This window comes from Stenella coeruleoalba (assembly GCF_951394435.1).
Source record: "Stenella coeruleoalba genome assembly, chromosome: 5".
NCBI classification, from domain to species: Eukaryota; Metazoa; Chordata; class Mammalia; order Artiodactyla; family Delphinidae; genus Stenella; species Stenella coeruleoalba.
Genome location: NC_137150.1, coordinates 41859528 through 41876464, shown reverse-complemented (window position 1 = coordinate 41876464; position 16937 = coordinate 41859528). Strand labels below are relative to the sequence as shown.

At 39.0% G+C, this 16937-nt stretch overlaps 1 protein-coding gene across 1 annotated transcript in view; it reads right to left on the bottom strand.

Annotated features, from left to right (window-relative positions):
- The window catches only part of OTOL1 (otolin 1), a 64273-nt gene that overhangs the window by 13738 nt on the left and 33598 nt on the right, over window positions 1–16937 (bottom strand). Inside the window, exon 4 of the mRNA XM_079922865.1 lies at window positions 1280–1651. Within this exon, the coding sequence (XP_079778991.1) occupies window positions 1280–1651 (372 nt within the window). The remainder of the gene's footprint in view (window positions 1–1279; window positions 1652–16937) is intronic.

Sequence of the window (16937 nt, the reverse complement as noted above, 5' to 3'; positions counted from 1 at the left end):
GCTCATAACTTTTAAAGTCTACATTTATTATTCACATTACAGTAGATAACACAAATGTGATGTATGTACTATGTGTGTTAATTAATGTATGTAATAAGCTGAGCTCTAAGAACAGTGCAGCTAAATCCACACTGGGTAAGACAAAAGCCCTGATGCTATGACTTATAAGACAGTTTAGCAACCAGCTGTGTTTACATGACCCCCTCCCGCTCCCCGCTAGCAGCTTGCCAGACATGATACTAAGAGAAATCCTGGTAAATATAATTTTCTCAGTCTAATTAGATCTCCAGTAATGTTTTGGCAAGCCTGAAATCTTGGTTCCCCAGACCCCTGCCCAGCTTCTTTCCCATTCAATACCACCTCCACATAAACACTGATCACATTTCCCAAAAGCTTCCTGAAATGGGATGAAATAAATGAAAAGCTTAATGAGGATGCAGAATTCCTGATTTTATAACTTTAAATTCTTCAGGCAAGACACAACAAATATTTATATGTAATTCTTTCAGGGAAGAGTGGATTTGAAATTGACATTCTGATCTCACTTTTTCCTTGAATTCTCTGCTGTAGGACATGTGAAAGCTGAACTGTATTACAATAAAAGTGAGAGTATATTCATACTGTATACATGAAAGACATCTGAAATTTTGAAATATTTAACCGTGACGTTCAATGGAGAAAACTGCTGGGCAAGGAGACTGTGTTGCCTCAGAATTTCAATGAGAAGTGAACTGAATCCTGCCTTTATTCTCCACCTCACAGGCATTCCATTTCTAATCCTAACTACAAGTAGAACTCCAAAACCCCATCAGTCAGTATACATTCTTACCAGACCACAGAATTTTCACTTACCCTATTTACATCAGCCATTAATGAAAAGATTGTGTAACTGGAAGGACTACACACCAGTGCTAGGGTTGGTAGGCCAGTCTCTGCTCTAACCAGCACCATCCAGTAGAACTTTCTGCAATTATGGAAATGCTCTATATCTGTGCTGCCCACTGGCCACACGTGGCTACTGAGCACTTCAAATGGGACCCGTGTGACTGAGGAATTGAATTTTTAATCTCATTTAATTTTAATATTAATAGCCATACATGGGACTCTGGCTACCCCACTGGGCAACAGAACCCATTGCATTTGTCACAGTGTTACACCTAGGCTTGTCCCATTCGCATGACAATGTAGAAACCCTTGGGGCAATTCCACCACCAAACCACCACCTCTCAACTCAGGATGTACAAGTGAGAAATATAGGGCCTTGTATATTTTCAAATACCTGGTTTTCCAGTCTCTCCAGGTTCTCCTTTTTGCCCTGGTCCAGATGAACAACAATCACAGCAATTCAAGAAGAAATCAGCCGTGTCAAGAGTGAGGTTTTCAGAGGGGAAGAGGGTGGCAGCACCAAAGACAGAATTGAAAGCTGAGGGGTCAGGGGTTGGTTCTGCCATTTCAGCTGCTTCTGTGAAGGGAGTTTCTTCTTCTTCTGGAGGTTGGCCACTGGATGGCTTTGGACCCTTTGGCATCTCTTTTCCCTCAGACTTCTTCGTGAATTTGGTATATGGTGTGGTCTTTACTATTGTGTCCACACCAGCAACAGCCAAGATAATCAAAATGGCACAAAACCAAGAAAATATCCACATATTTGAGGCTGGAAGAAAGATATAATGGGAATATATACATATATTACAAACAAAAAGACAAAGTGATATAGATATATTCTTATATGAGAGGAATATATATACATATATGAACCATAAGAATGAACAGTATGCATAATACTAAATGATTTTTATACATTTCATATGTAAATGTATGCTTGATTCACAATGGAATATTTTATTTACTTAAAGTATTTGTTGTAAGGAACATTTTGCTTCAATTCTCCTTTCTGGTTGTTTTCCCAGTGTTACACGTACTAAAATACTGTTCTCAATCGTTAAAATTATCTTGCCAAAAAGCAAACATGATCTATAATAAATGCAACATGACTTAATAGCTCATATACCCTGTGGAAAACAAATATGAATAAAATCATGACTGACTTCACCCAGATTTATAGGAATCAAATACATCTGTATTAGAGGGAGATGAAAAATATTGAGCTGAATTGTTTATTTCAGCAAACTCAATTATTTCAAGAAAAAATACTGGTAAAAGAGTCCTTAAATCTACTCAGGATAATGGTCTTGTTATGAGAACAATCTTTTAGAATCTGTTGTAATAAATAGAGAGAATAAAAAATCATAAATTTAAATATGTGTTATGTCTTCAGATTCTTCACATGCCATTTAACTCTCCAATTCTTTGCTTTATAATTTAAGGGTTTTTCTGCAAACTCACATTTATCTTTGTATTATTTTAATGGGCCAAATAGTGGTTATTCTTATTAAGGCTTTTATCACTGTTCAAAGGGATATAAGGTTCCTGATGAAATGAAATTTTGAGAGTTCATAATATTCCATTCCCCAGACACTCCCAGTAGTCCAGTGGCTGCTAACAGGTAGCCAGGGTTAGAAATGCATGATTTCTCATTGGAAAAGGAAGGAGTGTTTAAGATAAACAGTAGGAGAGAAAAGAGAATGGAAATAAGGATAGTAACAACACCTACTATTTATAGAATCCCTACAAAGAGTAGGTGCCTTATATTCATCAATCCAATCTGTTCTCAAAACAGCTCTGCCAGGTAGACAACACTCTCACTCACCTTCACAGATGAGGAAAGAGGCACCAGGTGGTTACATACCTTGTTCAAGATCACACAACCCACAAGTTATTAAGTCAGAACTTAAATCCACGTCTGAATAATATCAAAGCCTCAACCATAGGACCTTCAAGGTGGCAGGGAAGTAAGATGTGGAGATCAACTTCCTCCCCACAAATACATCAAAAATACATCTACATGTGGAACAACTCCTACAGAACACCTACTGAATGCTGGCAGAAGCCCTCAGACTTCCCAAAAGGCAAGAAAATGCCCACGTATCTGGCTGTGGGGCTGACAGGGTCTTGGTGCTCTGGCCGGGTGCCAAGCCTGTGCCTCTGAGGTGGGAGAGCCGAGTTCAGGACACTTTTCCACCAGAGACCTCCTGGCCCCACATAATATCAATTGGTAAGAGCTCTCCCAGAGATCTCCATCTCAACACTAACACCCAGTTCCACTCAATGATCAGCAAGCTCAAGTGCTGGAAACCCCACGCCAAACAACTAGCAACACAGGAACACAACCCCACCTATTAGCACAGAGGCTGCCTAAAATCATACTAAGTTCACAGACACCCCAAAACACACAACTGGATGCAGTCCTGCCCACCAGAAAATTCCAGCCTCATCCACAAGAACACAGGCATTAGTCCCCTCCACCAGGAAGCCTACACAAATCACTGAACCAACCTTACCCACTGGGGCAGACACGAAAAACAATGGGAACTATGAACCTGCAGCCTACGAAAAGGAGGCCCCAAATGCAGTAACTTAAGCAAAATGAGAAGACAGAGAAATACACAACAGATAAAGGAGCAAGGTAAAAACCCACTAGACCAAAAAAAATGATGCGGAAATATGCAGTCTACCTGAAAAAGAATTCAGAGTAATGATAGTAAAGATGATCCAAAATCTTAGAAATAGAATGGAGAAAATACAGGAAACGTTTAACAAGGACCTAGAAGAACTAAAGAGCAAACAAACAATTATGAGCAACAAAATAAATGAAATTAAAAATTCTCCAGAAGAAATCAATAGCAGAATAACTGAGGCAGAAGAACAGATAAGTGACCTGGAAAATAACATAGTGGAAATAACTACCACAGAGCAGAAAAAAGAATGAAAAGAATTGAGGACAGTCTCAGAGACCTCTGGGGCAACATTAAACTCACCAACATTTGAATTATAGGGGTCCCAGAGGAAGAAAAGGAAAAGAAAGGGACTGAGAAAATATTTGAAGAAATTATAGTTGAAAACTTCCCTAATACGGGAAAGGAAATAGTAAATCAAGTCCAGGAAGTGCAGAGAGTCCCACACAGGATAAATCCAAGGAGAAACACACCAAGGCACATATTAATCAAACTATCAAAAATTAAATACAAATAAAAAATATTAAAAGCAGCAAGGGAAAAGCAACAAATAACATACAAAGGAATCCCCAGAAAGTTAACAGCTGATCTTTCAGCAGAAACTCTGTAAGCCAGAAGTGAGTGGCAGGATATACTTACAGTGATGAAAGGGAAAAACCTGCAACGAAGATTACGCTACACAACAAGGATCTCATTCTGATTCGACAAAGAAATTAAAACCTTTACAAACAAACAAAAGTTAAGAAAATTCATCACCATGAAACCAGCTTAACAACAAATGCTAAAGGAACTTCTGTAGGCAGAAAACACAAGAGAAGGAAAAGACCTACAATAACAAACACAAAAAAATTAAGAAAATGGTAATAGGAACATACGTATCGATAATTACCTTAAATGTAAATGGATTAAATGCTCCAACCAAAAAACAGAGACTGGCTGAATGGATACAAAAACAACATCCATATAAATGGTGTCTACAAGAGACCCATTTCAGACCCACTTCAGACACATACAGACTGAAAGTGAGGGGATGGAAAAAGATATTCCAGGAAAATGGAAATCAAAAGAAAGCTGGAGTAGCAATACTCATATCAGACAAAATAGACTTTAAAATAAAGACTATTAGAAGAGACAAAGAAGGACACTACACAATGATCAAGGGATCAATCCAAGAAGATATAAAAATTGTACATATTTACGCACCCAACATAGGAGCACCTCAATACATAAGGCAAATGCTAACAGCCATAAAAGGGGAAATTGACAGTAACACAGTAATAGTAGGGGACTTTAACACCTACTTTCACCAATGGACAGAAAAGCCAAAATGCAAATAAATAAGGAAACAAAAGCTTTAAATGATACATTAAACAAGATGGACTTAATTGATATTTATAAGACATTCCATCCAAAAACAACAGAATACACTTTCTTCTCAAGTGTTCATGGAACATTCTCCAGGATAGACCACATCTTGGGTCACAAACCAAGCCTTGGTAAATTTAAGAAAGTTGAAATCATATCAAGTATCTTTTCTGACCACAACACTATGAGACTAGTTATCAATTACAGGAAAAAAACTGTAAAACATACAAACACATGGAGCCTAAAAAATACACTACTAAAAAACCAAGAGATCACTGAAGAAATCAAAGAGGAAATCAAAAAATACCAAGAAACAAATGACAGTGAAAACACAACGACCCAAAACCTATGCGATGCAGCAAAAGCAGTTCTAAGAGGGAAGTTTACAGCAATACAATCCTACCTGAAGAAACAAGAAACATCTCAAATAAACAACCTAACCTTACACCTAACAATTACAGAAAGAAGAACAAAAAAACCCCAAAGTTAGCAGAAGGAAAGAAATCATAAAGATCAGATCAGAAATAAATAAAAAAGAAATGAAGGAAATGATAGCCAAGATCAATAAAACTAAAATCTGGTTCTTTGAGAAGATAAACAAATTTGATAAACCATTAGCCAGACTCATCAAGAAAAACAGGGAGAAGACTCATATCAACAGGATTAGAAATGAAAAAGGAGAAGTAACAACTGACACTGAAGAAATACAAAGGATCATGAGAGATTACTACAAGCAACTATATGCCAATAAAATGGACAACCTGGAAGAAATGGACAAATTCTTAAAAAACACAACCTTCTGAGACTGAACCAGGAAGAAATAGAAAATATAAACAGACTAATCACAAGCACTAAAATTTCAACTGTTATTAAAAATCTTCGAACAGACAAAAGCCCAGGACCACATGGCTTCACAGATGAATTCTGGCAAACATTTAGACAAGAGCTAAAACCTATCCTTCTCAAACTCTTCCAAAATATAGCAGAGGGTGGAACACTCCCAAACTCATTCTATGAGGCCACCATCACCCTGATACCAAAACCAGACAAAGATGTTTCAAAAAAAGAAAACTACAGGCCAATATCACAGTTGAACATAGATGCAAAAATCCTTGCCAAAATACTAGAAAACAGAATCCTGAAGCACATGAGAAGGATCATACACCATGATCAACTGGGGTTTACCCCAGGAATTCAAGGATTCTTCAGTATAGGCAAATCAATCAATGTGATAAACTATACTAACAAACTGAAGGAGAAAAACCATATGATCATCTCAATAGATGTAGAAAAAGCTTTTGACAAAATTCAACACCCATTTATGATAAAAACTCTCCTGAATGTAGGCACAGATGGAACTTGCTTCAACATAATAAAGGCCATATATGACAAACCCAAAGTCAACATCATTCTCAATGGTGAAAAACTGAAACCATTTCCACTAAGGTCAGGAACTAGACAAGGCCACTCTCACCACTATTATTCAACATAGTTTTGGAAGTTTTAGCCACAGAAATCAGAGAAGAAAAGGAAATAAAAGGAATCCAAATTGGAAAAGAAGAAGTAAAGCTGTCACTGTTTGCAGATGACATGATACTATACATAGAGAATCCTAAAGATGCTACCAGAAAACTACTAGAGCTAAACAATGAATTTGGTAAAGTAGCAGGATACAAAATTAATGCACAGAAATCTCTCACATTCCTATACACTAATGACGAAAAAACTGAAAGTGAAATCAAGAAAACACTCCCATTTACCATTGCAACAAGAAGAATAAAATATCTAGGAATAAACCTACCTAAGGAGACAAAAGACCTGTATGCAGAAAACTATAAGACACTTCTGAAAGAAATTAAAGATGATACAAACAGATGGAGAGACATACCATGTTCTTGGATTGGAAGGATCAACATTGTGAAAATGGCTATTCTACCCAAAGCAATCTACAGATTCAATGCAATGCCTATCAAACTACCAATGGCATTTTTCACAGAACAGGAACAAAAAATTTCACAATTTGTATGGAAACACAAAAGACTCCAAATAGCCAAAGCAATGTTGAGAAAGAAAAATGGAGCTGGAGGAATCAGGCTCCCTGACTTCAGACTATACTACAAAGCTACAGCAATCAAGACAGTATGGTATTGGTGCAAAAACAGAAATACAGATCAATGGAACAGGATAGGAAGCTCAGAGATAAACCCATGCTCATATGGTCACCTTATCTTTGATAAAGGAGGCTAGAGTATATGATTGAGAAAAGACAACCTCTTCAATAAGTGGTGTTGGGAAAACTGGATAGCTACATGTAAAAGAATGAAATAAGAACACTCCCTAACACCACACACAAAAATAAACTCAAAATGGATTAAAGACCTAAATGTAAGGCCAGACACTCTAAAACTCTTAGAGGAAAACATAGGCAGAACACTCTATGACATATATCACAGTAAGATCCTTTCTGACCCACCTCCTAGATAAACGGAAATAAAAGCAAAAATAAACAAATGGGACCTAATGAAACTTAAAAGCTTTTGTACAGCAAAGGAAACCATAAACAAGACAAAAAGACAACCCTCAAAATGGGAGAAAATATGCGCAAACAAAGCAACTAACAAAGGATTAATCTCCAAAATATACAAGCAGCTCATGCAGCTCAATATCAAAAAAACAAACAACCCAATCCAAAAATGGGCAGAAGACCTAAATAGACATTTCTCCAAAGAAGATATACAGAATGCCAACAAACACATGAGAGGATGCTCAACATCATTAATCATTAGAGAAATGCAGATCAAAACTACAATGAGATATCACCTCACACCAGTCAGAATAGTCATCATCAAAAAATCTATAAGCAATAAATGCTGTAGAGGGTGCAGAGAAAAGGGAATCCCTTTGCACTGTTGGTGGGAATGTAAATTGATACAGCCACTATGGAGAACAGTATGGAGGTTCCTTAAAAAAACAAAAATAGAACTACCATATGACCCAGCAATCCCACTATTTGGCATATACCCTGAGAAAATCATAATTCAAAAAGAGTCATGTACCACAATGTTCATTGCAGCTCTATTTACAATAGCCACGACATGGAAGCAACCTGAGTGTCCATCAACAGAAGAATGGATAAAGAAGATGTGGCACATATATACAATGGAATATTACTCAGTCATAAAAAGAAATGAAATTGAGCAATTTGTAGTTAGGTGGATGGACCTAGAGTCTGTCATACAGAGTGAAGTAAGTGAGAAAGAGAAAAACAAATACTGTATGATAACACATATATATGGAATCTAAAAAAAAAGTGGTTCTGAAGAACCTAGGGGCAGGACAGGAATAAAGACACAGATGTAGAGAATGGACTTGAGGACAAGGGAAATGGGAAGGGTAAGCTGGGACGAAGTGAGAGAGTGGCATGGACATATATACACTACAAAATATAAAATAGATAGCTAGTGGGAAGCTGCTGCATAGCACAGGGAGATCAGCTCAGTGTTTTGTGACCACATAGACGGGTGGGATAGGGAGGGTGGGAGGGAGATGCAAGAAGGGGGGGGGGATATGGGGATATATGTATATATATAGCTGATTCATTTTGTTACACAGCAGCAACTAACACAACAATGTAAAGCAATTATACTCCAATAAAGATGTCAAAAAAATAAATAATTAAGAAGGAAAAAAATTATAAAATAAATAGCCTCAACACTTTCCCACAAATCATGTGACATTTATAAGGGTGAGATTAAAGAATAATAAATCCAAGTGTAGGATCAATGAAACAGCTACGGAGGAGACAGATATAAATCAAAGCAGATGAGAAGGGATGAAGGATGCTGCATTTCCAAAACACTATAAAGATCCAAAAGTGCTAATCTTCTTTCAAGCTGTCTTTGCTACCATATTCATCCATTCAACCAATATTAACTGAGTACTGACAGTATTACAAGCACTGAGAAATTATATGTGGTAACATACAGTAATACAGAATAAGCCATGGCCTGTGCCCTCTGGGAGTTGACAATCTAGTAGGAAAGATGAGAAACAACAAAAGCAAAGAGCAAAGTGTGAAGGGCAGATGATAATAATGCATCTCTCCAAATACAGATCCCACAGCCCCACTCCCCCCATCTCTGCAACACTGGGCACATAAACAAGGTTACTGTGCATCGGTAAGCTAAATCCAGCCCCAGCCAAAAGCAGACAACACAAATATGCAGTTTAGATATAAAATAATTCAACTTTCATTAGTTCATACAATTGCATTCAATGAAACATTCATTTGTTCAACAAACATTTACTTAAGCATCGAAGAAGTGTCAGGTCCTGTGCTGGGTCATACAATATAAAGACAAATAAATCGAGCCCTATCCCTAAGGATCTTGTCTGCAGTAAACATTCAAATATGGCAAATATCCAAAGTGCAAAATATGCAAATTGAAATATTGGTAACTTTTAATTTTCTTACCACTTTGCTATAAAAATAATTTGAGCTTACAAAATGCTGAGTGTTAATGCTCTAAGGCATTGTTTATGTTCTCTTAAACAAAATGAGGTTATATGGGGAAAAAACAGCGTTTTTATTCCTTACTAAAACATATCTGTATTATTCTTCTAGGCACACAAAGTAGTTTTGATCCCGAAAACATGGTGTGATAGCCCCTTGGTAAACCAGTCATGAGGTGGCAAATAAGAGATAGCTATTGGGATGGAGAAGGGAAAGGAACTAACACTGAGATCATGACAGACATTTTCTAAGCACTTTGTAATTATTATTACAATTACCTCACACATGAACCATGCAAGGTAAGATTTACTACGCCCACATAATGGATTATAAAACTGAGGCACGGAGAGGTTAAGTAGCCTGCCCCAGATCACAGTATTAGTAAGCAGTGAAGCTGGAATTAAAACCTAAATCCATTTGACTCCAAAGTCAGCCCATGTGCTCCCCACTGTGCTGTGCTGCCTGGGGATTAATGAGTGATCAGAGATGCTGCAGAACAAACTGAGTTAGGCCCTTCAAGGAGCTCAGCTTGAGGCCCTTCAGTGGAAGAAAGTGGGACAAGAAACGGGAACCTAATGGGAGACATGAGGAAGAGGAAAGACAAGAAGTCTGGCTCTGACCGTGGAACATATTAGTGTGGGGCAAAGTTACAGAGGGGAACACAGCCCATCTGACAAGAGGCTAAAGGACCACAGAAAGGAATGAGCAGAACCAACCAATATTATGAAGGTGCTCAGTGTCCTATTGGAGGGTGTGACTTGTCCTCATAAATGTCTTCCTTGCATTGTAGCTTCCTGCTCCCCAATTTAAATACAGATATTAAAGGATAATGTAGTCAGTACCTTAAGACTATGATGAAGCTCCCCAAGAACTTGGAGATGAAGCCCTTTTTAAAACAGTAGAGGGCTTCCCCAGTGGCTCAGTGGTTGGGAATCCGCCTGCCAATGCAAGGGACACGGGTTCAAGCCCTGGTCTGGGAAGATCCCACATGCCGCGGAGCAACTGGGCCCGTGAGCCACAATTACTGAGCCTGTGCGTCCGGAGCCTGTGCTCCGCAACAAGAGAGGCCGCGATAGTGAGAGGCCCGTGCGCCGCGATGAAGAGTGGCCCCTGCTTGCCACAGCTGGAGAAAGCCCTCGCACAGAAACGAAGACCCAACACAGCCATAAATAAATAAATTAATTAATTAATTAAAACAGTAGAGCAAGAGTTGATAGCAACCCGATTGATGGTGCATATATATTATTTCTTTTCATTTGGATTTTTTCATGTTTGTGTAGAAACACAAAAACTTAGCCAAACAAAACCTCCACAATGAGTCAAGCAAGTAAGGGCTTTTGACCAAATTTTAAGTCACTAAAACAATAAGACATGACTCAAATGCTAACTCTGAAGTTTAACACAGGTATAAATCTTAACAGAGGGGTTAGAAGTAAAGATCTAAAAGGAGATTGAGGTCCCCAATAAACCTAAATACGGTAAAAGCCCTTTTACTCCTCCTGAAGTTCGCCTGGACTGTAGGCATTTCAAGAGCAGAAAGTTAGGTCTCTTTTGTTTCTGTGTTCCCAGTGTCTAGCATAATATGTATCTCATAAATGTTTGCTAAAATGAAATGAAGTAAATGTAGTAGATTGCATTATTGTCTCCAATTTTCCACCCTTCCCTGTACTCACACTCTTTGATGTATGAGTTTTGCACTGTCTCCCACAAAAGAAATGATGTCTATCCTCCAGCCCCTTGACTTTGAGTTCAGCCATGTGACTTTGGCCAGTAGAATGAGGTGGAAGTGACAGGATACCATTTCCAAGCCTAAGTCTCAAGAGGCCTTATGTGCTTCCACTTGCTCTTGCACTTTGGCCACTGCCATGAGATGGATATGCATGGCCAACCTTGCTTGTCACAGAAGGAGGATGAGAGACACATGGAGCAGAGCTTCCCCAGGTAAGCTGCCCCAGCCCAACTCAATCTAGATGAAAGTCCACAACTGATCCACAGATGTGAGTGAGCCCAGGTGAGACCAGTTGAGGCCAATCTAGATCAGATGACCCTCACTGATCCCACAGACATGTTCCAGTCATCTATTGCTGTGTAACAAAGTACCTCAAACTCACTGACTTAAAATAACCATTTTACCATAGCTCATAATGTCATGGGTCAGGAATTTGGGTCTAGATTATTCAGGTTGATTCTTCTGTTCCAGGAGGCATCAACTAAGGTCACTCAGCAGTATTCAGCTGGTGCATGGGCTAGTCTGGAGAGACTTCACTACAAATCCAATGCCTTGATAAAAATGGGGGAAAAAAAGCTGAGCTCATCAATCACAAGCATCTCCCTAGCACGTTAGTCTCAGGACTGTCAAATTTCTTCAATCAGACCTCAGAGTTCCCAAAGAGAGTGTTCTAAGAACATGGAAGCTACCAGTCTACTTAGGCTGTACCTGAGAAGTGGCACAGCAACACTTTTATTGAATTCTATTAGTTACAGAAGTCACAGAGGCCAGCCAGACTCTAAGGGAAGGGCCATAGACCCCATCTCTTAATGGAAGAAGAGACAAGTAATCTTTGGCCATCTTGAATCCACCGCCGACACTCAAACCATAATTTGTAAGCCATGGAGTGAGTTTGGGAAAGTTTAGGCAGCAAAAGATATTACCAATAGTTCCAGCCTCTAGCCTAACACTATATTTGCTACCATTGAGACAAAAATGACTAAGCAGCCTCCAGGCAGCACCATCTTTCCCTTTCCCAGCAGCAGGTATCCTATGTACTCCTCCCCCTTGTCAATCAGCCCCCATAGTCTTGGACATTGCCCCCATTGAAAGTTCTTAAGCAGAAGCTGGGCCATGTTTTGTTGAGATGCTACTATAAAGAATCTTGAAGACTCTTCAACCTTGAATGCCCTGTCTAACCTTAAATTCTATGATGTGGTTTTATAACAGTAGACATTTTATCAATATATGAAAATGAGTTCATACCATAAAATTGCATTCTAAATACAGGAGACATTACATTCCTTCTAATGGTGTACTCTTTCTTCTCTCTCATTAAGTTAGTGCCCATGCTTGGGAGGATGTTCTTTAAAGATTCATTAGTTTTTTTCCCCAAAATAAGTGAGGTATTTACACCAATTTAATAATGTATATTTGTAAGATGACTGGAAAATTTTATGTTGAGGCTAAGGCCATGGATTATAAATAAATTTAATAACTGACTAGTAAGTAATACAGTAAAAGGACTAAAAGCCATTGGCTTTGTAGACAGTGAGTCCTGAGTACAAGATTCAGATCTTCTATTTACGAGTTGTTTGACTGGGAGCAAGATATTATACCTCTCAAAGTCTTAGTTCCTTTTTTTTTTTTTTTTTTTTTTTTTTTTTGCAGTATGCGGCCTCTCACCGTTGTGGCCTCTCCCGTTGCGGAGCACAGGCTCCGGATGCGCAGGCTCAGCGGCCATGGCTCACGGGCCCAGCTGCTCCATGGCATGTGGGATCTTCCCGGACCGGGGCACGAACCCGTGTCCCCTGCATCGGCAGGCAGACTCTCAACCACTGCGCCACCAGGGAAGCCCTAGTTCCTTATTTTTTTAATAGAGATAATAATAGTAGAGACATATTTTACGGTTGTGAAACTTAATGATGTAATGCATGTAAAGCTCTTAACACAGTGCACCTGGTTGTTACTGTTGGCTATTATTTTTAGTGAGGATTAGAGCTAATGAAATTAGCCAGAAATAGTATTTTAAAGCAGTGACAAGTATTTCCTATTCTCATATTGTACCAGATTGGCATTTGGCCCCATTTCCATCCCTTTATATGCTCTCTCCTTTATCTCAGGAACTCAAAGCCTGAGAACTACTTGTCCCAGAATCTCTTGCCATCAGGGCTCCAGTTTAGTTTCTGCCAGCGAGAAAAAGTTGCATGGGATGTGGAAGACAGAAAGGAAGCAGAAGCCATTATACTTCTGCCGGCAGCAGCTAGTGACCGTATGGACTTTGGCAGAATCGAAGTTTTGCAGTGTTCTCTGGTACAACAACATGATTTCTTGCCCTGGTTGTGTAGCTGGCTGTGACCATCACTAGCAAAGTCTTAATTCTCTGAAGGCGGGTGACAAACCTGACAGCTAGTGGCAGCCCTTCCTGCCCTGTGCTCCTTCCCCTTCAATGACTGCATGAACACCTAATTACCTGTATCAAATCCCTTTCTGCCTTACACAGCTACAGGGGTCCCAGACTAAATCCTACTATAGTCTTCTTCTTCTCCCTTTACTTTTACTTCCACTTCTCTTATTATAAACTCCCAGCCTGCCTGCCTTAGCCTGTCTTATATCCAATCCTACATTCTCTTTTTTCTTAACCCAGTCACTCCTCATCCATCCACAACATCTTAATCTCTTAGAAATTAGCTGGATCCAATTATATCCCAAAAAATTTTGTCAAAAGATCCTCCCACAATGTTCTGAGCCTGCAAATACATCATCCACACCAGTGATGCATCCCAGTTGCATTCTTGAATGCTGACTCCAGTATAATTATAAAGACTTTTGAAATAATTTTAGGCACACAGATAGGTATGGATATGTTGTTGGGCTGTAACAGTGATGGCCTTTTTCGACCTTTTGTAGAGAATTCTTCCCTTCTGACACTTGTATCATTATATAAGATTATAAGATGGACGTTTATGTATATAGCATTCCTTTCCTATGTGAACAGTTACTTTTAATTTCTCACAACACTTCATTATGAACAATATTCCATGCTGTGTTCCTTCTCATACCCATGTTTCACATTCATTCATTCTTTCAGTCAACAAATGTTTATTAAACACCTATTTTGTGTAGACACATTATATGCAGGAGTCATAGAACAAAATATCTGCTCTCATAGAACTTACATTCCAATGAGAGTAATAAATATCTGATGGTAAAAAAAAATCCAATATTTCAGACTGTAATAGTGCTATGGAAGAAATAAATAGGGGTATTTGATAAAGAGTGACAAGGAAAGATCGTTTCAGACAAGTGGCTAGAGAAAGCGTATCTAAGGAAGTGATACTTAAGTTAGGAAGGCCTGAGGAAGGAGCATTGATGAATCAGAGCAGCCAGTCGCAGGAAGAGCAAGGAGAAGAACTTTCCAAGCAGCAGGAACCAGGTGTGCCCTTGGTACTGGAGGCCTGACCATATGGAGTGAGGAAGAGAGATTACTGTCATGGTCACCCAGGATGCACTTTGTAGGGTGCTGTAGACCATCATTAGGATTTGGGGTTTCTTCTACAAGCTCTAAGAAGTCACTGAAAATTAAAGCATGAGCGAGACCCTGGCTTCTGTGTAGAGGATGGTTGCAGGTGGATCAAAACAATAAGCAGTAAAAGCACATGGGAGCTGCTGCAGTCCAGGCAATAGGAGATGAGGGTGGCTTACAACAGTTTGTTGATGTTAATTCACAACTAATAGGTCAACCCATTCTGGAAAACAAGTGTTACTTTAATTTTTATCTGAAAAGTGCCTCTTTCCCCAATGTTCATCACAGTGCTGTTTACAATAGCCAAGACATGGAAGCAACCTAAATGTCCATCAACAGATGAATGGATAAAGAAGATGTGGTACACATATACAGTGGAATATTACTCAGCCATAATAAAGAATGAAATAATGCCATTTGCAGCAACATGGATGGACCTAGAGATGATCATACTAAGTGAAGTAAGTCAGATAGAGAGAAACAAATATCATATGACATCAGTTATATGTAGAATCCCCAAAAATGATACAAATGAACTTACTTACAAAACAGAAACAGACTCACAGACATAGAAAACAAATTTATGGTTACCAAACGGGAAATGTGGGAGAAAGGGATAAATTAAGAGGTTGGGATTAAGGTATACACACTACTATATATAAAAAAGGTAATCAACAAGAACCTACCATAGCACAAGGAACTATACTCAATACTCTGTAACAACCTATATGGGAAAAGAAGGTTATGAGGAAAAGAGGAAGTTTTATTAGAGGGCTGAGCCCTAGTCAAGAAATGGGATGACTTCAGGGCTTGTTCCTAGGATGTCGGCAGCCCCCTGTGACCTTTCCGCCTAAACAAGTAACCAAAAGTGGTGTTGAGAGTCAAGAGCTGCAGACAAGTGAGATCATTAACATCACACTCATTTCAGGCATGTTTACCCCAAGGAAGAAGGTCCCACAACAGAGCATATTATATAAGGATGTCAGGAAGAGGAAAACAGGGAGGGCCAGTTGCTGCCACTACTTCCTTCTCCTTCCCTGAGAGCCACATCCATCGAATAATCTCCTCTTTTCCTTTTTAAGGTGCCTGCTGTTGAGCTCTCAATGCTATGCAGCCATAAGGATGAATTAGGGAGAATTTCTGAGAAGCTGTTTTCTCTTGCCTGAATGCTTCCAGCAAACTCAGGCAGGCCTCCTTGAGCTCAGAGTTTGAGTTCACAAATAAAACACCATCAAAAGGAAGGAAGAGAAACTTTGCAACTAGAGATTCCTATTTCCCACTTTATTTTTTAAGGGCAGCTCCAGAGTGATTGTGATCAGCTCTAATAAGGCTTGCTCATCCCTTTGTGTCAAGAGATGCAGCAAAAGCATCATAATTTCCATTATCCAGTGGGAGACTATTTCTCCCAGGGTGTCAAAATAAGTGAATCCATTACAATTTTATTAAGTACATTGAATATAACATTATATATATATATATATATTCTATATATATATGTATATATATACATATATATATAGAATATATATATTCTACCCAGTTAAATGCTTCTTATATTTAACAAGTATGCAGTAAAATAAAAACATATTCTCATCATTTTTCAGTTAGATAAAAGGGATTAGCTTTGGTTCAGAGTCTAACACCATTTTAAAAAAAAAAAAAAAGTCCGGCAGCAAATGTGGATGCTTTTTCCCTTCTATGCATGCCACCACTTTTTCAGTTACACCTCTTCTCCGCCCACTTTGTGTTAAATCCAGGTAGTATGACAGGAAGCAAAATGTTCTAAGTGGCAGGCGAGGCCCATGGCACAGAATTGGGTGCAGAGAAGGAATCACATTCAGAAGAGCTGGGAGCAGTCAAGCTAAGGCAGGAGGAAATAATCATTCAGGTGACCGGCTGGTAGAAAAGCCAACTCGACCCACACGGATGAGCAGACAGGTTATAAATGTACTTTAATTTAGGCATGAAAATAAGCCCTGGCCCCAGATCTCCAAAAACCAAAAGAAACCTTTAAGAATGGAATTAGGCAAAGGCAAGAATGAAATTCTTACTACTCTGGTTCATCTTTGTTTATTTCCCTCACAGGGATTCTGAGTGTGTCTGCTGTAGTGGTTTTCCTATTTTATGGAGAGAGAGAGAGGAGGTGAGAAAAGGGATAGTGTGACTGGGTGGGTAGACAGTGAGCCACTGATTGTAAAAGGCAGTGGATAACTGCGTGTGAGGGGTGGGGGGATGGGCACATGGGACACTCTG